The sequence below is a fragment of the Camelus ferus genome, chromosome 31 (genome assembly GCF_009834535.1).
Source record: "Camelus ferus isolate YT-003-E chromosome 31, BCGSAC_Cfer_1.0, whole genome shotgun sequence".
Classification (NCBI taxonomy): Eukaryota; Metazoa; Chordata; class Mammalia; order Artiodactyla; family Camelidae; genus Camelus; species Camelus ferus.
Window position 1 is genome coordinate 4,439,027 of NC_045726.1, and position 24,711 is coordinate 4,463,737.

The 24,711-nt window shown below is 42.2% G+C and overlaps 1 protein-coding gene across 8 annotated transcripts in view; it reads left to right on the forward strand.

Annotated features, from left to right (window-relative positions):
* CLCN3 (chloride voltage-gated channel 3) overlaps positions 1 to 24,711 on the forward strand; it is a 68,003-nt gene that overhangs the window by 21,874 nt on the left and 21,418 nt on the right. For 6 of the 8 annotated variants that reach the window (XM_032471007.1, XM_032471008.1, XM_032471001.1 and 3 more), the window contains exons 3-7: positions 17,464 to 17,621; positions 20,379 to 20,478; positions 21,714 to 21,901; positions 22,898 to 23,020; positions 24,159 to 24,365. In XM_032471007.1, the coding sequence (XP_032326898.1) occupies positions 17,464 to 17,621; positions 20,379 to 20,478; positions 21,714 to 21,901; positions 22,898 to 23,020; positions 24,159 to 24,365 (776 nt within the window). Of the gene's footprint in view, positions 1 to 5,596; positions 5,785 to 17,463; positions 17,622 to 20,378; positions 20,479 to 21,713; positions 21,902 to 22,897; positions 23,021 to 24,158; positions 24,366 to 24,711 lie in introns of those variants that run through there. The other 2 variants (XM_032471004.1, XM_032471006.1) reach the window with 2 other exon arrangements.

Genomic DNA, 24,711 nt, shown 5'->3' on the forward strand with positions numbered 1-24,711 from the left:
AAAATCATGAGCTGAAGTAAATACATAAAATCATAGGGAGTCTGTGGACCTGTTTGAACAGCTCTGAAACACTAGCATTTAGGGGAAATTCCTTGGAAGAATCAGTGCTTAGGACAAATGAAAGCCAGTGTATCTACACTTACGAACCTGTTACCTGTAACCAACTGAGGCTGTAAATAAGATTAGACCAGAGGGGTTTAGAATAGGGAAGAAGAAAACAAGTCAGTCCACTTTAAATGTTAACAGATATTTAGGATAAATTTCTAATTTGCATTGGGAAGTATAACACACATCAGAAAAATGTGTGAAGCAGACTTGTGCAGTTTGGTAAGGTTTTACCCAGGTTTTACCCAGCAAGCATCTTTGCAGCCCACCCAGTTAAGAAAATAAAGCATGGCTGGTCACAACCCCCTCCTTTTCCCTGGAGCTGAAAACTATTTTCTCTTTGGCCACTTTTTTGCTTTACCTTATGGTTTAATCATCTAAGTATGCATCATTGGGATTATAGTTCGGTATTGCTCTATTTTTGAAGGTTAAATCCATGGAATCGTACAGTACATACTCCTTGTTTCTTGCTTTTATACAGCATGGTTTTCAGGAATCTCCTGTTGCAGACAGCAGCCGTTTTGGGGGTGTTGCTCTGTCTAGCCTGTGTCATTCTTTTTTATATATAAACCACAGTACACCTGTTCATTTTACTGACGATGGGTCTTTTGAGTTCTTAACAGTTTCTGGTGGTTACAGACAGTGCTCTTCTGAATATTATCCATCTCCTCGTGGATGTGTGCACAGATCTCACTGGTCTGGGTGTGGGCTTGCTGGGTCGCAGGCTGTGTTTTCCATAGTGGCGTCCAGCGTACGCTCAGATGAGCACGGGGGAGCTTCCCTTGTTCCACAGTCACCAAGCACCTGATGTGGTCCCACTTTTAATTTTGTCTGTCTGTTGGCTTTGTGAAGGATTCTGATTGTGGTTTTAGTCTGCATTTCCTTGGTGGCCAAAGAGATTGGGCCTCTTTTCATGCTAAATGACTACTTGAAAGAATTTTCTGAAGTACCTATTCAAGTCATTTGCTGTTTTTTTTTTTTTTTTTCTGTTGGCATGTCTGTCTTGGAGATATGTAGAAGTTATTTTCCATGTACAAGCCTTTTGTTGGTTATACGTGTTGTAAATCTCTTTTATTCTGTGGGTTGTGTTTCACTCTCCGCCTTAGTCTGTTTGGGTTGCTGTAACAAAAACACCACAGACCGGTGGCTTCGACAGCAGGCGGTGATCTCTCAGTCCTGGAGGCTGGCAGTCCAAGGTCAAGGGATGGGCAGTGTCCATGGCTGGTGAGGAGAGGCTGTTTCTGGGTCGCAGTCTGCCTTCTTTTTCTGTGTCCTCTAGGGAACTCTGGCGTTTCTGTTCTAAGGGCATTAGTCCCATTCACTTCCCAAAGGTCCCACCTCCAAATACTGTCACTTTGGGGATTATAAATACATAATCTTGGTGGGATACAGCACACAGCCTGTAGCCTTCTCCTAATGGACAAATTATGAGCAAATGTTCATAACTGTAATGTGGGCCTGTGTATTAATCTTGTTTTATGGTTAATGCTTTTTGTGTCTTGATTAAGAAAAATCCCCCTTCCCTGAGGTCATGAAGATATTTTCCTGTTATTTTGTAAGAGCTTTGCCTTTCACATTCAGGTCTATAATCATCTGAGTGATTTTTGTGTGTCTGTATGGATTAGGGTGTATTTAGTTTTTTTCCATGTAGACAGCTGGTTGTCTCAGTGCTGGTTACTAAGAACATCATTTTTTTACCCACTCTTACAGAGCCACATTTGATATGTGTCAAGGGTCATAGGTAAAGGAGGGTCAATTTCTAGATTCCCTATTCTTTACTGTTGGCTATTTTTCTAGCTTTATGCCAAGAGCACTCTGTTTTAGTCACTATCACTTTATAAACATTCTCAGTACCTGGTAAAGGAAGTCTGCTCACCTTATCTTTAAGAATGCTTTGACTATTCCTGGGCCTTTTTTAATTATCATGTAAGTTTTAGCAGAGTTTGTCACACAAAAAAAATCTGTTTTTTCTTTTTCTTTTTTAAATTGAATTATAGTTAACATATGATATGGTGTTAGTTCCTGTTGGGGTTTTGACTGGCATTTTATTAAGTCTTTAGATCAGTTTGAATCTTTCAATTCATGAACATGGAATACTTCTCCATATATTTGGGTCTTTTTAAATGTCTTTAGTCTTTCCCATTGACTTTTGTCTTCATTCTTTTCTAGGTTATTTTTTTGAAGGCTATTTTTATTTTAAAATTTAATATTCTATCTGCTGGTATGTTTTGAAATTCAATTTTTGATTGGTTTTTTAAAATTCATCAACTTGTTTAACTCTTACTAATTCTAATGATTTCTGATGTCTTTAAGATATAGTCATATCACTGGCAATTAGTGACAGTTTTGTTTCTTCCTAACCCTTACAGCTTTCCCCTCCCCATCTGCCTTTCCTTGATTGCACTGGCTAGCACCTCCAGTAAACTGTTACATGGTGATGGTGATTCCAAGTGTTTTTTTTTTTTTTTTTTAAAGGATTGAAAAAACAAAACAGAACATGCAAACCCTAATCCAGAGAAAACTGCAGGTTTTGCATTGAGGTCTGTTTTAACTACTATTCAGCTCTGGGTTTTGTTTTGTTTTTTGTTTTTTAAACTATATATATTTCATTGTGTGCTAAAAGATAATGATTCTTTTAAAGGTTATTACATCTAAAAAATGAATAAATCCTTATAATCACACTTCCCCAATTGTTTCATTAAAAATTGTACATTTTAACTGATATATCTATTAAATCTATTTTTTTTTAATTCTGTAGTTTCCCCCCTTCCCTTTTTTTCTTGCTGTTTATTTGTTAAAGAAGTGAACCAGTGAGGTCATTTGTTTCCCATTCTGGGTTTTCCTGAGTGTCCCTGTGCTGTCATAGAGCGTATTTCTCTGTTTCCTGTATTTCTTGTAAACTGGTAATTAGACCTAAAGGCAAAAAACATTTTTCATTTTTTATTTTTAACTACAACAATGTAGATTTCTTGGAGCATGTGTGTTAGGAGGGGCTTAAAAGTTGGACATTAGATGTTGTCTATAGTTATAATGATTATAATGATATATTCATCTGCTCTGCCTCCCTGATTCTCACACCTCAGGGAGGTTGTGATTTATCCAGGATCCCACATCAAGTTGCGGTTAGAATCAAGGGTGCATTTGGAAGTGGAAATACCTTCGCGCTGTCCTGAATTTTAAGCCCTTTTTTGTGCTGCCACTTTGGTGTTTTTGTTCATCGGAGGTTTCATCTTGAGCATGCTGCCCCCACCCCCAGCTGTGCCTAGGAAGTCTTGAATTTGTCTTCTTTCTTTAATTGTAATTAAAGTTCTCAGCCTGATAATAGCTAATCCGTGTCAAAGTCCTCTTCGGCCCCACCCTCCGGTTTACCTTGTCCTTTTCTAAAGTGTTGTTGGAAAGCTCTTTATCCTGAGTAATAATTCTTTTACTCTAAGAGAAGGTGGCAGCCATGGACCAATAAGCATGAGAAAGTTGTCTGAAATTTTTTTTTTCAGATTGATTATTACAAAAGTAATCACTTATTTAAAAAGTAAATAATAAGTAATATATTTGTTTTAAAAATTTCAACAGTGTGGAACTATATGAAGTAAAAACTGACTGTACCATAGTCCTCCCCACTTCGACCTTACTCATCCTTAGTGGTAACAATTGTTAAGTTTTGTGCATCTCATTCTAAACTTAACCCTAAACAGATACACTCTATACATTATATATACATGTATACATATATAACTTTTTTGTTCTTTGAAAATACTCAAAAGGTTTTACTTACACTACAGAACTTTTACTTATGCAACAGTCGATATATTTTACAGGAAAGGTCTTCTCCCACCTGTAGTTAGTGTTGGACAGCTGCCCTTTTCATTCTTCCTGTATGACTAAGTTGTAAATCAGGAAAAACAGGTTAAAAGAGTGGCTACAAATACCAGGAAGACTTATAGGTAGATTTTCATTTTATATAAAGGCATAAAAATATCTAAGTAGTATGAAAACCAATCATTTATAAATGCCACATACATGTATTCTTTAAAAGTTTTTGTTTGTTTTTTAGTGGAAGTACTGGGGATTGAACCCAGACCTCATGTATGCTGAGCATGTGCTCTACCACTGAGCTATATCCACCCCCCCTTAAAAGTCTTAAAATAGTAGAACTTAACCTACCAAAGTACCAAAAAGGACCAAATGTACACTTAGTTTAGCAAAGTTAGCTTGTTGTTTGAAAGTAAGCTTTCTTTGTTTAAAAAAATCATCTTCAAGAAAATTTGAAAAATATAGAAAACAGAAAAAAAAAAAAAAACTTCCCGTGGTCATGTCATAATGTTAATAGCCAGACTCAGATTATGGCAGTAACTAGTCTGACTTTCTTTCCCCCAAATCCCAGGTGGGATTTTGTAAGAAGGTCTCTCTTTCTGAGGCTCAAACTTACTGAAATATAAAAACTTAGTTTTATCTAATTTTTAAAAGATCCTAAATAACTAAAACGTACTAAACAAATTAAATGGATTTTCTCTTTTTCCCTTTATTGTCATCTGAGTCCTCACTGTCCCTCTCTTGTGCCAAATTTTCATATAAAAGCACTGAATTGGAGTGCTTAGGGTCGGCTCCTTCAGTACTTAGGAAAACAGATTTTACAAAGTCCTTTGACATGGCTTCTAATGAATAGCACATTTTTTTTGTTCAGTGGCCCTGCGGCAACAGAGTGTTTCAGAAGGAGAATCTCCTAGCCTAGAGGAATCCCCTGAGAGCCGGCTGTAACAAGTTGAACTCGGCTTCAATGAGCATCCGCTGTTTTTTTTTTCTTTTCCCCTTTTGGACCGACAGTTTGAAACAAAAATAGTTCGTTTATTTCTGAATTTCATAAAATTTCTAGCAAAGAGACAACTGAAATACCCCTCGAGACATATTTCACTAAAAACTTTTTTTTTTTTTTGAGCACAAAATCTGTGAGGTAGGAGAATTGACAAGTTAGGATTGAGGACAGCCTCCCAGCTAGGAAATCCCTCTGCGTATTCTATGAGTAGCTAGGGTGCCCAGCGCGGTGCGTGCCTGTCTCCTCCAGCCCGGACGTGTGTGTCGCTGGCTCCTTGAGGGAGGGACCGAGCTGCTGAGGGGTTTTTTAAAATGGATCCGCGGCGCAAGTCTGCAGTGGCACATTCAGCTAACGAAGCGCAGGCTCCTGAACCCAGTCTCCGGAAGCCCCGGCACCTCCTGGGTCCGTGTCCTTAGGGTTCGCATGACGTTACTACCTAGGAATTGGCCCATCGATCTTGTAAGGCCCGCCGCCGCGCCGGCGTCGCCCCCGTTCTCCCCCTGCTGCTGCTGCTGCTGCTGCCGCCCCCCTGAGCGGACGGGGCCCGCCCGGTGCCCGCGCCGCCTTCGCTGCGAGGAAGGGACGCACTCCCAGCCTGTCCGCCCCCGGGCTTAGTCACCGTCACACGGTGTCACACGGCGGGCGGTTGACGGGAGCCGCCCGTCGCCCGGCAACGGGCGCGCGCCGGTGACGTCACGGGGAGGTTGCGCCGCGCGCCCGTCATGGCGGCTCCCGGGGCTGCAGCGGCGCGGCCGTGAGCTCGCCGCCCCGGCCTCGCCTGCCGTCGGCCATGGACGCCGCCGCCGACCCCTACCTGCCCTACGACGGGGGAGGAGACGCCATCCCGCTGCGGGAGCTGCATAAGCGAGGTAAGCGGGCTGCTGTCCCCGTCCCGGCGTTCCCGGCGCGGCCGCCGCGCGTCCAGGTGCCGCGGCTTCGCCGCTGCCGGGCACCGCGCAGACGGCGCGCAGGAGCAGCCCTGCCTGCGTCCTAGAGCGCTCCGGCGGCGGTAACGATGAGCACGCTTTTGTATTAACACTCTTAATTTCATACGTACCTGCCACGGGGATCTCGTAAGAATTTACGTGGTGAAAACAGGGTAATTTTTGCACGTCAGAAAATATGGTAGTTTGTAAAAACCAGAAAAGCGCCCAGCATTCATGTAAACCGTTCGGCAGGCAGTGCCAAAACTGATTACATGTTAAACTGCGTTTTTTTCATTTTTCTTAAACTGATTATTCTAAAAATAGACTGACAGTTCTAGAAAGATAATTGAACCTCGGGAAAGATCTCTTCGCTAGATGACTTCATTTACGAGCCACATTAGTTTGAATTCACTGCATGATATTGTAAACTCATTTTATGGTTTAATCCAAACTTTCATTTATGAAGAAAATAAAGAAGTCATGATTTTCCCGAATGTGTTTAAAATCCCTTTTATTTAAAATAGGATTTGCATTCTGAGAACACTTTTTTAAAGCATTAAATTCCATTAGGATTCAAAAGTGGTAACATTTAACACATGTTTACCGGCTGCGTTGTCTGCTAGACGGTATTTTAGGCTTGAACAGTGGTAACATATGTATCCCGTAGTATTCTGTTCCTAGTAAAAGCTTGATTTTCAGATTTTGAGAAAAAATACGTGAAGATCGTGTTACACGTATTGTGCTTTGTTAGTTGCCTTCTTAGTAAAATACATATATGTATATATAAATTATTCTGGAGCATTTGGGGAAATATCTAAAAGCACAAAGAAATTAAAATTTAATAGTCCTAGCACCCAGAATTGTTGAGTTTGTTTTTCCAGTTCAGATGTGTTCCTAAGCTCTCCTTTTTCCTCTGTTCCCATCATTCCTTTTCTGGTAAGGCTTTTTCTTTAAACAGGAAGCTACATGAATGAATGGTGACTCGTTGAAATGTCACAGTATTTGCTAATCAGTAATTAAACTAAGTTTTCTCTGAGCTATAATAACATCCATTTGTTGATTTATAATAAACCAGAAGACTTGGGGTTGGGAAGTTTAAATTCCCAGTGTCAAGCTGGAAAGTCTTGGACAGAATTTATATATGGACCCCACCTCTGCATAGGATATGCAAATCATAAGAAATAAGTCATAGTTTATATGAGAGTAGGCGTGGTTACTGGCATGGTTATTACTAAAATATAAGCTCTTTGTTTCTATTGTATTTTTATAAATAGTCCTTCAGGAATCTTGCTCAAGGTGGAAATCAGTCCCACTCTTGGCAGCCTAAGTAGGTTTCTTATCCTTTGATGAGCGCTTACTCAGTTAGCAGAAGCCAGGGTTATTTGAAAGTAACATTGTGTCTTTGTGGTGCAGACCAAGCTGAGAATTAGGCTCACTTGACTCTCCTGTAGTATGCTCGGATCTATGGGTAAGAGGTAATTTGTTATCCATAATTTATGACCTTTTGTGGCCAGGGGTCAAAACAAAGGAACTGGAGATGCAGAGACAGGCAGCTAACATAAATAAAGAAGAGGAGTCGGCTTCCCTGTGAGGACAAAATTAGAATGACTAGAAACATCTCTTGGGGCTGATAAAGAGTGAGGAGGCAGATAATCAAAGTATAAAATTGTAAAGGATAGCAGGAAAGTAAACACGACTCTTCAGTGAATCCCTGAGTGGTGGAGTTAGGGATTACCTTTGTGGAGCAAACTGAATTTGATGCTACTTGTCATGGTGAGATGGTAAATGATGAAGGTTGCTATTTAAGTGAGTAATACAGACACTGGAAATGCACGGAGATTAGAATTTGTTAATATATTGCTGGTAGATAAGAAATTAAGGTGACATTCTAGAAATTATTATCTTTTGGGGTAAATTTCCTGTATAGAAAGTTGAGTTCTTTTATAAAATGTCTCTTCCTATTTTATCAGGGAAAATAAAAACCTTTGGTTTATTTGGATTTTTAGTTTTATACTCTGACTTTCCTCCCCCTCTGTTAATGACGTTTAGCTAGTTTGGAGGTTGAATTATTCTAACAGACCCTTAGAGTGGGTTTGATTTTGGGGACCTTCAGCATCATTCACATTTTCCTTGTTTCATTGGAAGTGTTTATTGAGCTCCTGCATCTGAAAGACACTGTCAGGTGCTGTGGAGAACCCATGGTGGTGGTAACAGTAACATTAATGACAGCCAATACTCAGATGCTGCTGTAAGTGCTTTGTGTGTATGAAATCATTTATGTGTAACAAGCCATTAATCCTTGTCACAGACTGTGAAGTAGGAACTGTTACAGTCCCAGTTTTCTGTTGACAAGACTGAGGTAAAGAAATGTTACAGAGAAGTCAGGGCTTGTGGCGATGGGGAGGTTCATACTCTCACCTGGGGATGCACTGCTTTGCACTCTGTGTCCCTGTAATAGCTTGGGGGGTGGAGTCTGGTGGGGCGTAAGAAGGCTTCCCGGGTTTAAAAGCAAAGAAACAGAACCTAAGGAAGTTAATACGTGTCCCGTGAATGGTATAGGCTGCATGTGTTGTGGGACTTTGGGGGTTGGGGGAGGTCAGTCTCCTTTTGATGAGCGTTATCCAGGTAGGTGGAGCTTCCACGTGCACACGGGTATTTGATGGCACCCCTGGTGGAGAGGGTAGCAGGGCACGTGCTCTGGTGGGAGGGAGTGCCTAGTGTGCTGTTCCCTGGTCTCCGTGTCAGTAGAAGGGGTGCTCCAGGAGGGGGAAGAGGCCCGATCCCTAGAGGAACTTGAAGGCCAGGCTCATAACAGTCTCAAACCATGAAAAGTGTCGCTTTCCTTTTGAAATAAAGTTTGAGGTCTTATTTTTGTACGTTTCTGCCTGAAATCATTTCTTGACATCCATTAGCTCAGAGATCTACTTAAGTAAAGCTTTTTCTTCCTGTTACAATAGATGAATTTGTTCATTTTTATTCCCTCCTTAAAGTATTAGTAGTTAGCATTTTTTGCACATTATTTGGAAATTCAGTTGTTGGATGATATTCTTTTTTTTTTAAACATTTTTTATTGTTTTATAATCATTTTACAATGTTGTGTCAAATTCCATGTAGAACACAATTTTTCAGTCATACATGGACGTATAAACACTCATTGTCACATTTTTTTCTCTGTGAGCTACCATAACATTTTGTGTATATTTCCCTGTGCTATACAGTATAATCTTGTTTATCTATTCTACAGTTTTGAAATCCCAGTCTATCCCTTCCCACCCTCGGCCCCCCTGGCAACCACAAGTCTATATTCTCTGTCTATGAGTCTATTTCTGTCCTGTATTTACGCTTTGTTTTTGTTTGTTTGTTTGTTTGTTTTTGTTTTTGTTTTTTAGGTTCCACATATGAGCGATCTCATATGGTATTTTTCTCTCTCTTTCTGGCTTGCTTCACTTAGAATGACATTCTCCAGGAGCACCCATGTTGCTGCAAATGGCATTTTGTTGTCGGATGATATTCGTATTGCCACAGAAACAATCTTATAGGTTCTTTATAAAATGGTTTTAGGATTCAGGTCCTTATTGTACTTTTAGTCAACTAGAAAACTGAGTCTCTTCTTACAAATTACTTCATCTAAAGTGTCTATAAATTAAAAAGACAAATAGAGATTATTTGATGTAGGAACTCTTCATATTCTAAAACAATAGTATAAAACAAAACTATCTCTAAGTTTATTTTGCCCACAGTATATGGATTTAAAATCTTCAATAAAATGTGGTTCATTGACTGCCTCTAGCTCTATTTTCTAAAAATAACTGGTGCTCTTAGTATGATTAATTTTGTACCATCTCATGGCTTGTTGTGGTTAAAAATGCTTTGTGTTTCAAGGTACCAGAACACGAGCACATCTCTGGCCACGTAGATTAGGTTTGGGATTTTGGCTGTTTTCCCACATTGAAGTCTGTTTTGTGCTGACATGAGGCCACAGGAGACTGGTGGCTTAAATTGTATTTTAAAGTTTTGTTTCTATTTTTCAGTAAACATGTTTAATTTGTAGGGTTTTTTTTTTTTTTGCAGTTCTTTATAATGTTAATTAGATCAAAATGAATTTGCTTTAGTTTATCAATTTATTCCTCCCTCCGTTTAAGAGAGCAAATTTCATGAATCTTTTCATTTTTGTCATGTACAAATCATTTTATATGCAGAGGTCGTAAACGAACATGGAACTTGTTTTCAATTATGCTGATGTCTTAATATCCAGTTTGTCACCCCAGCCTACGGATATGGCTTTTTATTTTCGATGGAATGGAGAAGGAAAGAGTGAGTTGGGTGATTCAGCATCGCCACTTGCTGGTTGTGTATCTTCTGTCAGCTTTGGGATTTTGATGTCGAGCAGGACTCTGTGGGCTCCCCCACAGCCCCTGCCTCTCATTTGTAGAGCAGCTGACGTCTCCCCACCTCCCTGAGTCATAGAAGAGCAGCTCCAGCAGCTGATGAGGACAAGCCTGCAGGCCCAGGGGAATGGCGGCTCTGGCCACCTGTCTCCCTGATTAACTGAGGCTGCTCCCCCATTTCCCTTGAAAACTTTCATGGCTGAACAGAATCTTTGGAGATGGTTTTTGTGGGGGATACTGGGTCCACCAGATTGCAGGCATTCTGACTAAAAGCAACTTTCCTTTTTGTTACCAAAGCTGTTGCCCCCAGGGTCATACCCCTGCCCCTCCCTGAACTACAAACCAGTTACTATTATCTGAGTCTCAGGAGGCAGCTTCTGAGAGAAGGAACAGAACTGGTTAGAACCATCAGGGCCCAAGATGGCTGAGGATCTGGCTTCCAGTAGACCTTGGGCCTCCTTGTAGCTCGTAGTAATGTGTTAATGACACAGTCACCGGTGCCATGACAAGAACCATAAAGGCTCGTACAAGGACTGACTGGCTCCATCACACTCGGAAGGGGGACACGACGGCAGAAGCCTCCCATAAAAGTCCACGTGGTCCCCCCGGGGCGGAGCTGTCTCCATCGGCCCCTTGGCTGCTGGCTCTCCACTCAAGCATCTTTTCCTCACTCAAGCACTCTTCTTCCCTTCTCCCTGCTCCAGCACTTTCCTTCCGTATCCTCCTCTGAGAAAGAAAGCAGCCTTTGCTGTGTCCCTCTGCTTCAGCTGTGAATTCTTTCCAGCTGGCAGGCAAGAACCCACTTTTGTGGGGTCTCCATCCTAAGGAGGTGTCTTGTCTGCTAACAGTTGGCTTCATTTTCCAAGTCTTTGCAGTTTAAATAGATGGCAATTAAATGTGACTGTGGATGGCGGGGTGAACTTTAAGAGCAGATGCTTCATTACCTTCGTTTATCCAGCAGACGTGTAGCTGGCCACCTGCTGAGTACGGATTCTGTGTTACCTTGTTAATCTTTCATTTGGAAGTTTGCTGACATTCTGGAACTTCCACTATCAGCTTACCACATTCACTTTCCCCTCCCTCACCAGGGTGACCATTTCTTATCAGTAAGGTCACCAAGGGAGGGGAAAAACACTGGGGACTAGACTTCCTGCTCTGAATGTACGGTTGAAACTGGGTTGTCAGGGAATATGCAGAATTTTAAATTTCTGCCTGCCTTCTTCCATAATTTTTTTAAAAACTATGTTTTGTGTGTGTGATAGGACAGTCATCTGCCTGTGAGCTTAAGTGGCAGGGATCACTGCTGTCACATCTTTTGTGATTGACCCCAGAGGTAACAAGTAATCATCTTAGTAGACAAATAAATTCCTACTTGTGCATGTAGAACTACTGTTTGGATATTCCCCTTTGAGAAAAGGCTTAGACTGCTGACGGTGTGCTGTGGGGAGACTTACTACTACATTAGTGCAGTTTAAGGTGTAACAGGTAAGTAGTTTTTGTTTTTTTAGGTCAGTTCAGCAAATACATGTTGAGGACTGGTGGGTGGGGATGTAAAGGCTTGTATTTATGGGAAAGCAGATAATTACAGGTTTTAGCATGTAGGGTTGTGACCAGTAGTTTTAAAAAAAAAGAAAAGGAGGAAGGAAATAGAAAGTAGAAATATCAGGGTATTTGCCAGATACTCAGTATGCTAAACTTTGGTTTTACTCGGGTGCGTATCTGTACACCGTATCAGTGAGAAGTGTTTCTTACTCAGTGGGCCACAGCCAAGAAAGTTTGAAAACCAGTTTCTAACTACATACCTGGAGGGGCACTTGGGTCGGCGTCCTGTCCCTGAGATGGGTCTGGAACTACCTGAGGACGGGAAGGGGGTGTGTTCTGTCCTAGACTTCTGCTGAAGCATGGGGTGTGAGGCTGGTACCAGAGCAGTGCTGGTGACAACTGTTGCAGCGGAAGGCGGTCTAGAGCCAAAGGCAGAGGGGGCTGCGATGGTGGCCGGGCTGTACTGATAGTCTGAGCGCTGAATGCACGGGCGTCAGTGTCCTGGGGGGAGGCAGCACCTGACAGCCCCTAACCAGCATGGAGAGAGGCATGTCCACGTGTCCTGAAACCTGCCAGCAGGTAAACCATGGAATTACTCTTGGGCAGTGTTTCAGGCCGTGCAGCGCGTAGTGGTGAGAAATGTCTTTGGAATCAGAGTGCTTGAGTTTGGATCCCTGTTCCACTGCTTCCTAGCTGTGTGGCCTTGGGCATGTCTCTTCACTCTCTGGGCCTCATTTTTCTAGTTGATAGAATGGAGGTCTTAATACCTGTCTCCTGGGTGGTTGTGAGGATTAAATGAGCTAATATGTGTGAAGTGCTGAGAACCACGTTTAGCACGCAGTACACGCTCAGGACGTGCTACTGTTTTGTCGTCACAACACAGCGCCTGGCCTCTCGGTGGGAAAGGTTGGTTTGATTCTGATGTCCAGTTTATTATGTGTTTTCTTCTGCCACTTGTGCTTGTTGTTTTATCTGCACCCAGGGTCACAAGGATTTACTCCTCTGTTTTAAGCGTTATAGTCCCAGCCCTTACTTACATTTTGGTCTGTGATCCGTGTAGAGTTAATTTTCACATATGGTGGGAGGTAGGTAGGGTCTGACTATGTTCTTTTACATGTAAGGAGCCAGTTGTCCCAGCATCGTTTGTGGAAGACTCTTTTCCCATTGTTGAAAATATTTCTTTAAATAATAAGATAAAATTTAATTTTCCTATGGATAATTTTAAAACTTTTTGTTTAGATTATAGGTGTTAATAAATGATAAATTTGTGTTTACATGGGTGTGCATGAATTTTACAAATTTTTTGTCTGGGTTAAAAATAAACAAGACAAAAAGTCCTCTTATCAATAAAGTTATTTTACAAGAAGGCTGCAGGCCAGTTACAGCTCACTGGGTAATTTTCCCTCCCGGCTGAGGTGTTTTAGTGTTAGTCATGCTTGAACTGTGAGGTGTTGTTAGTGGTATTTAAATTATAAGATGTCTACTTTATGGAAAGGTTGGTCACTGACCATACATTCTAGAAATTTGTTTTTCTGTCCATGCCAGGCATGATTATCTGTTAAAAATCTACAGAATTTTTGCTCAATATGCAGTTGTAGAGGAACCCAGGGCTCACATTTGTGAAACACTTATTTCTTCCCTTTGTCATAGTATCACTCTTTTGGTTAAGATTAATACCATGTGAGTAATGGAATACAGCATGATGAAATTCTAAATGCCAGAATATTTGAGCAGAAACAAAAACTTGTGTTTATTGATCTCCTATTTATCAAAGATATTAATATGTATTTCCCATGTTCCATCTCCAGTCCACGCCCCACACCCTGGAAGCGGGCGGGAAGACCCAGGCGCCTGTAAGAGGCCAAGGGGTCATCTGTGCTGTGCCTGCAGCCACCACGCGGCGTGGCTGGAATGTGACTCTGGGCTTTCTGACCTCAGAGTGCACCAAGGTCGTGGGATCTCTCTGCCAGGCCACTCTGAAAGGAAAGTAGTCTTCTCTCTCTAGTCTTTTCTGGTTGCTGTTTACAGCCATTGGGCAGTAGAAGGGTGGTCACTGGCACTGGTAGTCAGAGCTCCAGAACAGTTTTTGTCTTAATTGTGGGCGCTGCTGCTTTCGGATGCCACTTTCCTACAGTCTGATGTCTGGGGATCTAGTTAACGGGACCATCCTATGTCCTTTAAAGTTCAGTCGTTAAGATTAATAGACTTTCCCTGTCTTTGTATCACTCTGCTCGAGGCTTGCATTTCCAGGAGGTGGAGTTTGATGAGCCCACCTTGGGTGTCGTGCTGATTCCTTAGCTGGGGAGGGGAAGATGCTCTAGTCGATGTCCTCACCCAGACTGCATTCAGTGCCCACTGGAAGTTTTCTGAAAATATTTGGCTTGTTTCAGAAAGACAGGGAAAGGGTCACCAGGTGGGCAGAAACATATTCATTGTTTAAAATAGTAACCCTTTCTGTATTAATTCCTGTTCCCACTGCCTCTCTGAATGATGAAGGAGAGCTTGCAGCCCGCTGTGCAGTTCACTTGGCTGCTGCCTGCACAGTCATAGAACTGGTCCCCGTATTGGCATGGTGGCTCTGGGCACCTCCCTTCCACCTCCTGCAGTTGATTCAAGACCGTCTTCTGCTCTGATCGAGGCAATACTGATAGTGGCAGGGGAAAATCCAGATTCCAGCTTTGCCACACAAGCATTTTGTGAATCGCTCAGCATTTACGGTAGTTTCTTTGTCGGTAAGCAAAAGAGGGCACGTTGGTTTAAACCATCAGACTTGTAGAAGAGGAGTCTGGGAATTTTGCTCTTTTCTCAGAAGCCACAAAATAGAACAGGTTTCATTTTTACAGTGTTTGTGTAAACGTTAGTGTAGTGCCACTCCTTGTGTTCTGTGTCAACTAGTACATTTGCATTTAAAGAACACACTTTTAGGTGTTTATTTTTGGCATAAGGTCTATATTACTGCCACAGAATTAGAAGATGTAATCTAATCACTTAGGCTAAAATCACCTATTTGAAAAATCATGTATCAGCTTTGCTAAGTTTTTAGGGCTTTAGAAAAATTTCCAATGCTTCTTTGCTTATACAGATGTCTTTATTATAAGGTACGACATGTATCTTATAGATGCCTAATATTTAAAGAGGACTTTGTCCAGAGTTACTTAGCTGGGTAGGACGAGAATCTGGGTGGTTGGTAGCAGTCTGTTTCTGTTTTGTAAATAAGTTCACTTGTGTCATTTTTTTAGATTCCACATGTAAGTGATATCATATGATATCTGTCTTTCTCTGTCTGACTTACTTCACTTAGTGTGATAACCTCTCAGTCCATCCATGTTGCTGCAGATGGCATTATTTCATTCTTTTTTATGGCTGAGTAATATTCCATTGTGTATACATATACCACGTCGTCTTTATCCAGTCATCTGTCAGTGGACACTTAGGTTGCTTCCATGTCTTGGCTGTTGTGAACAGTGCTGCTCTGAACATTGGGGTGCAGGTGTCTTTCCGAATTGGGGTTTTCATCAGAACTATGCCCAGGAGTGGGATTGCTGGATCGTGTGTTGATCTATGTCCTTTTTAACTGCGGCATTGTATTCCACTGCACAGATGTCCATCATTCATTTAATTACCAAATGAATGAGACATTTCTGTTGGTTTAACTTTTGCAGTATACAAATAATGTTTCAGTGAAACCTTTAAGTCTTTGTGCACTTGTAGAATTGATTCTTGTAAGTGGAAACTTTACATTTTGATAGATATGTCTAAATTGTCCTTCCATATGGGTGCATCAGTCTTTACTTCCACTGGCAGTGAAACACTTGAGTTTGATCATTTTCACTCCTGGGTTAGGGTAAATGTTTCTTAACTAGCCTGGTTTTTGTCCTTCAAACTCCTTCCTAATGGTGTAATATAAACTGTCTTTCACAGTCAGTATTCACATCATATACATATTTCTTTTTTAAGAAATAGGTATAAACATGTCTAACATCAAATATCTAGCTGTAATTCTCATTGTGAAACCATAGCATAATTGCTTTAAATTACAATTTAAAATTTATATTCTTAAAGAAGTTTTCTTAGACTAACCCCACCTAGTTATAGATACTGCAGTCTCAAGATTTCCTTGTAACAAATTAAAAATAGATAACACAACTAAAATTGGTTTTATAGTACTTTGATATTAGAACTTAGTTTTAAAATATACTTTGGATTGGGAATCCCCGACTTGCATCTTAAACTCGGGGATGATACTTTTATTACATTTGCATCTCCTGCACTGTCTACAAGGTGCCACTCACATAGAAAGTTCCTGATGAATGTCTTCAGTTGGCTTTGGCTTGTGCTGTCGAGGCTGCAGGTCAGGGCCGAGCCACACCTTGCTCTCACCTGTTCCACAGGTAGAACGTGATGCCTGAACGGGCAAACCTGCTCATTATGTGTTGTCTGTGGCTCCTTCGGTGCTTCGGAGGCAGAACTGAGTTGTCACGGCTGCCTGGCACCCAGAGCCCAGCAAGCTTACGCCCTGCTCCTCTGCCAACCCCTCCCTCAGATCATGAGCGCATTGGCCTTCACTGTGCCTGCTCTCTAGAGCACTGGGAAGGTGTCTGCCCCCTGTGCGTGGTTTATGGATTTATGCAGATTTAAGTGCAGAGAAGTCCTGGAGGCATGCTTGCTGGGCTGGAGAGCATCTGTGTAGCTTTGCCTTCCCAAAGAGGTTATACCATTTTATACTGGAACTAGTGATTTTTGTGGCAGGACCCCTTTACTGCGTAGCTTTGCCAGTGCAGCGCGTTAGCCAGCTATTGTCTTTACTAACCTGATAGAAGAAAATGATATTGTAGGTTTGATCTGTGTTTCTTCTTTTTTTAAATGCACCTCTACTTTTTATATTATTTTGGGGGGGATAATAATTAGGTTGGTTTGTTTTTTAATGGAGGTACTGGGGATTGAACCCAGGACCTTGTGCGTGCTAAGCACACACTCTACCACTAACTGTATCTTCCCCTCTCTCTGTTTCATTTTTTTATGTTAGATTGAACTTCTTTTCAAGTTTGAGCCATTTTCGTTTCTTTATTGTGAATTGTCTTTCAGTCTCCTTCCTTGCACCTTCAAGTCTGTTACACTCTTATAAGGTGTAGGGTGGACACTTGTCAAAGATTTCTGTAACTCTGGTGAGGGGACCAGCTGGATGAGGAGCTGATTCAGAGGAGGATGTGCGAGGCTCCCGGACACAGGTAGTGCGTGGAGGGATGGACTTTGTTACAGATCGCAGTCAAACAGCAGGACCAGCACTGCAGCTGGGGATTCTCTTTTCTACTAGACAGAATTCATTTACATTCTTACTAGATGACAGTCATAACTTTCGATTTACCAATCTCCTATAAGTCGTTATCTAACTAACTTTGCAGAGTCTGTGCCGTAATCAACAGTAAACAGTAAGTTCAGCAGAGTTCCCTCCCCCAGAGCGTACGGTGACTGTTAGGCAGGCGTGTTTGATTCTCCAGCAAGAGTTTGAAAGGATAGGCCATAGTCTTTCTGCTTTATTTCCATTTTCTTAATGCTTTCCTTCCTCTATTTTATTGCAGTTATTTCAAGTGATACTGTTTCTTTATGAATCACTAATGAGCTGCTAAGAAGGTCGCATAGTTCACCATTGTCCCTCATAAAACAGGCTCCTTGTTCCTATTTTGCTCCTTAGGGACTCACTACACCATGACCAACGGAGGCAGCATCAGCAGCTCCACACACTTGCTGGACCTCCTGGATGAGCCGATCCCGGGCGTCGGCACGTACGATGACTTCCACACCATCGACTGGGTGCGCGAGAAGTGTAAGGACCGAGAGAGGCACAGACGGGTGAGCGTTTCTAGGAGCGTTTAAAGTAACAGTGCATAATTAGACTGTTCCATAGTGACTTTCTGCCAGTGATCTCAGCTTGCCATAATGTTACATATTATAAGTAGATATAAGTAAATTTCTGTGTTTTATTAAGTAATACTTTTTGTTTCTCTGTGTAATTTTTTAAAGCTTTTTTTATATCACCTGTCTTTCTGGAAAGGATTTGAAGTAGCTGAAAATCGAAGTGTCGTGAGACAATATAGGAAAGGAGGGAAACCGCAGCACGTGAGCTGGGGGAGGATCAGGCCAAGTCCGACGTGGAGGTCGGCGTGCTGCTTGGCTTGGAGCAGCGTGGCAGCTGGGCCGTGCTTCCAGCTCTTAGAGGAGGAGGCTTACGGGGCGTGGGGTTTGCTTCCTCTTACCTGCTTCCGTGGTTTTAAATTCTGAGTATGTGTCAGATTGAGTCCTGCTGAATGTTGTAATGAATCGCTAATCAAAAAAAGAGCGTCTTTCACTGAAAACCACAGCCTACGTGTTCTTTCTGTTGTTGATGATGACTTACTGATCCAAAAACACATTTTGAAAGAGGAAAAAAGAACTCTTGAAAATAAAATCCCAAATTCCAAAAGGCTGTTTACAAAGTTAAGCTCTGCAGTTTACTTGTAAATAACTACCTGTGCAGATTAGCCGTAACGTTTCACATTAATGCACACGTGTGTGAAGCCTGAAATTGGAATTAGGTCATATTGTTTATGGAAGGACTGCTTCTGAGACTCAGCAGTCAACATTTACCTTTTCTGGAAACGTTTTAAACGGGTATGACTGAAAACAAGACGCAGTACATGCACTCAGTGCTCTGACCAGCAGTTCTCAGACCGCATCTCAGGTCCTCTTTAAACTCCAGATGGTTATTGAGGGTCCCTGAGCTTTTGTCTGTGTGGTGTGTTAATAGGTATTTACCATATTAGATACTAAAGCTGAGAAATTTAAAATATATTAATTCAGTTAAAAAACAACTGACAAACCCATTACGTGTTAGCATAAAAAACATTTTTATGAGGGGCAGGGTATAGCTCAGAGGCAGACTGTGCTTAGCATGCACAAGTCCTGGGTTCAGTTCTCCGTATCACCATTAAAGATAAATAAATCATAAACCTAATCCCCCCCAATAACGATATATAAAGAAATTAAAATTACAAAGAAGTTTTATGAAAATAACTACATTTTCCAAAATATAAAATATTTAGTGAGAGAATAACATTGTGTTACATTTTTATAATCTCATTCATTATCGTCTGGTTTACTTAAAACTGCTGGGTTCTCGTCTATGAAGAGAATCCAACCTCACACAGCGTGTGGTTAGAAAAGCCAAGAGTGTTTTAATAACCTTTTTAGATCTTTGTGGATATTCTTGTCTGACCCTGCATCGCACTGACAGATGGTAGTTTCTTAAAGGTTAGTTGCAGTGTGTGATGTGAGACTGAATCAGTGAACTTTTTGTCTCCTGTTACATTAAATCCCTTGAACTTTGGTGGATGATTTTGTAGCCACGGGAGCCACTGTCAGCCCAGCGTGCCTGAATCAGACACCGCACGCCCCGTGTCTTGTGTGATTGGTAGGTGAGCGCAGTTGTACTTGGGAAGATGAAACTTGAGAGTCACGGACACATCAGGGAGGGTCTGACTGTGTTCTGAAGTGAGGGTGTGAGAGGGTCCGTAAGACACCGTGTTCAGAAAATTTTAGTGAAAATTGAAACTAAAAGAAACCACAGCACGTCCCTTTTTTCTCTGATTTTGTAAGTAGTCCACGGCCCTGGAAAACACTGCAAGTAACTTCACCATACGTGAAGCAGTCAGTGAGCGTCCCAGCTCTTCACATGCGTCCCCTCTCTCCCTAGGGAGGTCAGATACCATTTTCAGCCCTTTAGTGTGTGCTTGTATCAGCCTAAACCCTTGGGAAGCTGGGAAGTTCTACACGGAGCTGTTCTTACTGTTGTTCTTAAAACGTCAAATTAAAAGAAAAAACTTTCTCAGTGCTTGTTCCTGCCTAACCTGTAGTCCTCCTACCCTGGTTACTTTGAGGCAGATCAACATTGTATCATTTCAGATATTTTATTTCAGCATCTTGAGCAATGGTGGTAATCTAATTCTCATTCCCGTTTTATTTACTAGCTTGACTATTTCTGTAAGAGAGCCTTCCCCTCACCCGTTAGCGGGGTTCCCTCAGGTTTGAATTGTACAGGAGGGAGGGAGGAGGTGAAACCACGCGGCTCCCAAGCAGCCACCAGGTGGGCCTGGGAGGGTCTTGTTTCTGCGTCTTCACGCGCTCGTGGACTTAAACATATTTGAGGCGGTGTGACCAGCACAGCTTGTCTTTCGTAATGTCCACGATATTCCAGCTTTGACTGGGGGTGGGAAGCTTGTTTGGGTTGGTGCCGGGCCCTTTGATACATGCTGGGGAAGACTCAACCTGCCTGGTTCCTGGACCACACCTGGACTCAGCTCTTCCTACCAGGGGACTTGATGTGGTTTGTGGACCCCTTGCCCTCGAGTTCTGAGGTTCTTGTTACAGATGCAGGTCTCTGGGTGGGTGCTTGTCGTCTGGTTTGCAGGTGTGGCAGCTGTTTGACACTGATTCTGCCCCAGACTTGCCTGTCCCGTTACCTACTTTAGAAAGTGCTGTTCCATGTGTAGTAACTGAGGCAATTGTTAGATTCTAGAATTGTGGCTTCTGTTCATAGTTTGAAAAATGAAACATGAACATTTCGAATTTCAGATCAACAGCAAGAAGAAAGAGTCAGCATGGGAGATGACGAAGAGCTTGTGTGACGCGTGGTCAGGGTGGCTCGTGGTGACACTAACGGGACTGGCATCAGGTAAAGGGAATTCTTAATGCAATCCTTTTTTGTTTAACAGGAGAGTAAATAGTTCTCCCTTCCTAACTGCAGCTTTTTCAAGTACTTTGGATTTTTAAAAGCATTTGTTTTGTTTCTTCAACGCATCCTCTTAAACATAATCCTCAGAGGCAGGAGGCTCCAAGTTGTATTCTCGGCCGCGTCCCTTACGTGTCTGGCCGGTTCGGTTGCTCTTTCTCGCTCAGTTTCTTTACCTGTAAAATAGGTGGTTTGGGCCAGATGATCAGCAGTAAAGTACTTTCAGTGTGAACACCATAATAAATAGCTAGAACATGCTGGGTGCTTCCCGGGCCTCACGCAGTGCTCTCTGTGCGTGTAAACCTCATGGCCGTGCCCTGGGCTCAGTCTGGCAGCGAGGGGCTGAGCATGGAGAGGGTGCGTGACCAGACTGAGGGCGTGGGGCTGGAGGGGCCCATGCTCTGACCTCCGAGCTGCAGGGCGCCTGCCAAGGCTCTCTGTGGGGGACATGATGGCAGGTGAAGGTCTGAAAACACACTTGAAGCTTTGACGGTGTTCATGACCTTCAGCTCCACCAGGGGAGATGACGTGCAGAACTCAAGGGAAGTGAAACCTGTGCAGCGAGTAGACGTTGGCCACCGTCTGTCTGACCCACTGATCTTCACATGAGCAGGACCTAGATTTTGACCACAGATCTGTGTATTCTTGTATTGCTCGTAAGATGATCTTGGTATATTTGGTTTTCTGTTAGAGGAAGAGAACTGATCATCTGTCACAGTAAGTCATTACTGCCGTGAGATCCACGAGCTATTTCTAATGGACATTACGTTTTAATGAGACTGACATCATCTGTCAATCTGTGAATTGGGTTTCGGACTGAAACACACTAGTAAAAACTCTGACTTCACAGCTGGAATTGAGACCTTCCTGCCAGGTGGCTGTCTCTGGAAGATGTTTCACTATCTTTCAGACACCTTTTAAAAATCACCATGAATTTGAATGATGTAACTAGTTTTAACTTCAAACAAAAAATAACTATTTTAAAGATGAGTTATTTGGTTTTAACAAAGTGATATAAACTTATTTATAACAAAGATTAGGAATTCTTAAATTTGTGTAGAATTCCCGTCATGGCCCTTTATCCATAGGGGGTCCCCAGCTTTCCTGGACCCCTTTAACCTGGTCGTTCTTGACTCCCTGGAAAGGACCTGACCCCTGCGTCCGCCCTCTCTCCCCAGGGGCGCTGGCTGGGCTGATAGACATCGCTGCTGACTGGATGACCGACCTCAAGGAGGGCGTGTGCCTCAGCGCGCTGTGGTACAACCACGAGCAGTGCTGCTGGGGGTCCAACGAGACGACATTCGAGGAGAGGGACAAGTGTCCCCAGTGGACGACATGGGCTGAGCTGATCATCGGTCAGGCGGAGGTGAGGCGCGCTCTGTCTCCAGGTGCATTAGTTGTCGACACGGTGAAGTGAGTCCCCAGTGCACGCAGTTACAGAATTCATCACGTGTGAGATGCCTGCAGCAGCAGTAAAGGGTAAAAAGGAAGACATGTACTGGGGTAGAGCGGAGAATGTGCGAGTACAGGGCAGCAAGTGAAATACGTGCACGTGCTCCCAAAAGCGCCTGTGTTAGCTGACTGCACGCTCCCGGGTCTGCTGCGTTGCGGCATAAGATGTGTTTCCTGTCGTGGAAAAGACGTGCGGGAGGGTCCGCGCACTCACAGAAGGTTCACGTGGAGGCAGCGCATTGCAGCTGGGTCACGTGTTCCATCACGGTTGTTCGGGAAGTGTGAATGACCAGAAGTTTTAGTTAACGTAGCCTCCTGACTGGAGATGCCTGGCAGAAACCCCTAGGTTTCTCTTTGTGGCATTGCAGTATTGAGATGATTGTCTAACCATTGTTGATGTTCCGTAGGGAAGAACAGTTTAGAGGTTAGAATATTATATAATATATATATATAGTTATATGATCTGATATGGACATGCTTTAAAAATTTTATTATAGCTCAATTTTAGAGCCAAAAAGAATGTACCTGCTGGTGAGATGGGCAGTTGCTGTTTCTCACTCCATCCTCAGCAGAACTGCAGCAACGTGAAGTCTGCGTGTGACAGCAGTTTTGTCTTTACTGATGGTTTCCGGAAAGTGGTTTGTGGGTGGGAAGGCATTGAAGGGAGGTGAGATTCTTGGCAACAAGGCTTTAGGGATCAGAAAAAAAGCTACGAGAAATATTAAATAGATTGTCTCTTTGGTATCATTACAAATATGTTTTTGGATTCTACTTAAATATTTTGTTCAAATAAAGCTTTCATTATCGTGGACGTGACCAGGAGCCTTCCACAGGCTTTACCCGAGCCACTCAGGTGGCAGGCGCTTGTGTGAGCGGTGCCAGTTCATGAGTTCATCCTGCTGCTTTTCAGGGTCCTGGTTCGTACATCATGAACTACATAATGTACATCTTCTGGGCCTTGAGTTTCGCCTTCCTCGCCGTCTCCTTGGTAAAGGTGTTTGCTCCGTATGCCTGTGGCTCTGGGATTCCAGAGGTAAGCCGTGCAGTGTTCAGTGTCATTAACACTGAGTAGTTGTGATGCTTACCTTCTTGCCTGTGGGGGAAAAGGCAGTGGCTTTTCTAGGGGAGTGATTTGTTTGGAATATGAAAAAGAAAATTTTTAAAATGTAAGCTGATGATAGACATTGTTGAAAGAAATTCTTCCCCATGGTCATTTCATCGTTTTCTGTGGAGGCTGACTTTTTGTTTCTCACCACTGATTCAACACATGAGTAAACAAATATCCCAAGAGACTCAGTTAAACACCAAGAACCTGCAAAATACCTTGCAGCCTAAAGTTCTTTGATGAATGCATTGATGTTTTGCTCTTAGGAACTGAATTTGAATACATTCATCCTCTTTTTGTAATTATGTTTTAATTAGATAAGTTAATAATCCTTGAAATTGGCAGACAGTATTTATAACTGTTTTATACTTTAAAATAAATGATCATAGTGGTCAATAGTACAAACTTTTGGATTTTGTCTTCTATCAACAGTAACCTAAGAATGCACTTAGGATTGAATATAAAGTGAATTAATTTCTTCTTTTTTTTAATTTTTCTGTCTTAAACAAGTTGCTAGCTGTTTCTAGTGCATTTCTGTTAAAAACAATTTTAGTGATTTTTAAGGCTATAGTAAGACTATCTTTTTTTTTTAAGTTTATCTTTAATAAGGAGCAATATTATGGAGTATTTAGCAGTTGTCACTCGTCCTTGATACAGGAAAATATTACACTTAATTACAGTATTCTGAGAAGGCATAATATCTTTGTTTCTGATACAGAATGTCCGAAATGTATCGAACTATATTACGTTTCTGCAACAGAAATATTCAGATTTACCTTTTGTTGGTTCTGTGAATAATGCCACTTGTGTTAAAGCCCGTATCCCCTTAACGTGGCCTGGCATTGCAGTTTTGTTCATGAGATAGGGTTGCCCTCTCTCCTTGCTTGGAGAGAGGATTCGAGTACCATGCAGACTTGTTCTATATAGTGTAGTTGTTCAAGGTTTTGAAAAATGCATTATGAGTTGTTCCATCTGCACCAGAATTTGCAAGATGAATAAGACGAGAGTAATTTAAGTTCTTATGTTTCTTAAAGGAAATTAAGCTGCCTTGATCCTTCCTTTGTAGATTAAAACTATTCTGAGTGGATTCATCATCAGAGGTTACTTGGGAAAATGGACTTTAATGATTAAAACCATCACGTTAGTACTGGCTGTGGCCTCGGGTTTGAGTTTAGGAAAAGAAGGACCCCTGGTGCACGTTGCCTGTTGCTGCGGAAATATCTTTTCCTACCTCTTTCCGAAGTACAGCACAAACGAAGCTAAGAAAAGGGAGGTAAGTGTCTTGTCTTTTGGCAGATAAATGTCTGTTACACAGACTCACATCAGGGGAGTTTCCTAGTGTAAAGATCACGTTTCACTCTCTCCTTCTCGGATAAACTCTGTATTCAGGTTTAAAGTTTAAAGTGAGAATCGTTTGTGCTGCTTTTTTCTTTTTTAAGTCATCTCTAGCATCTTTCTGCAGTCCGTCCCCAGTGCTGCTCATTTGCTCCTGTATTTTAGGAAAGTTTTAGGCAGACGGCAGGTGTCCATTGGTCGCAGTTGAATTTCACAGAAGTCTTTCCCTTTGCTTCTGCTCTGCCTCACGCCTCCCCTGCTCTGAAATGTGACGTGTGCCGCTG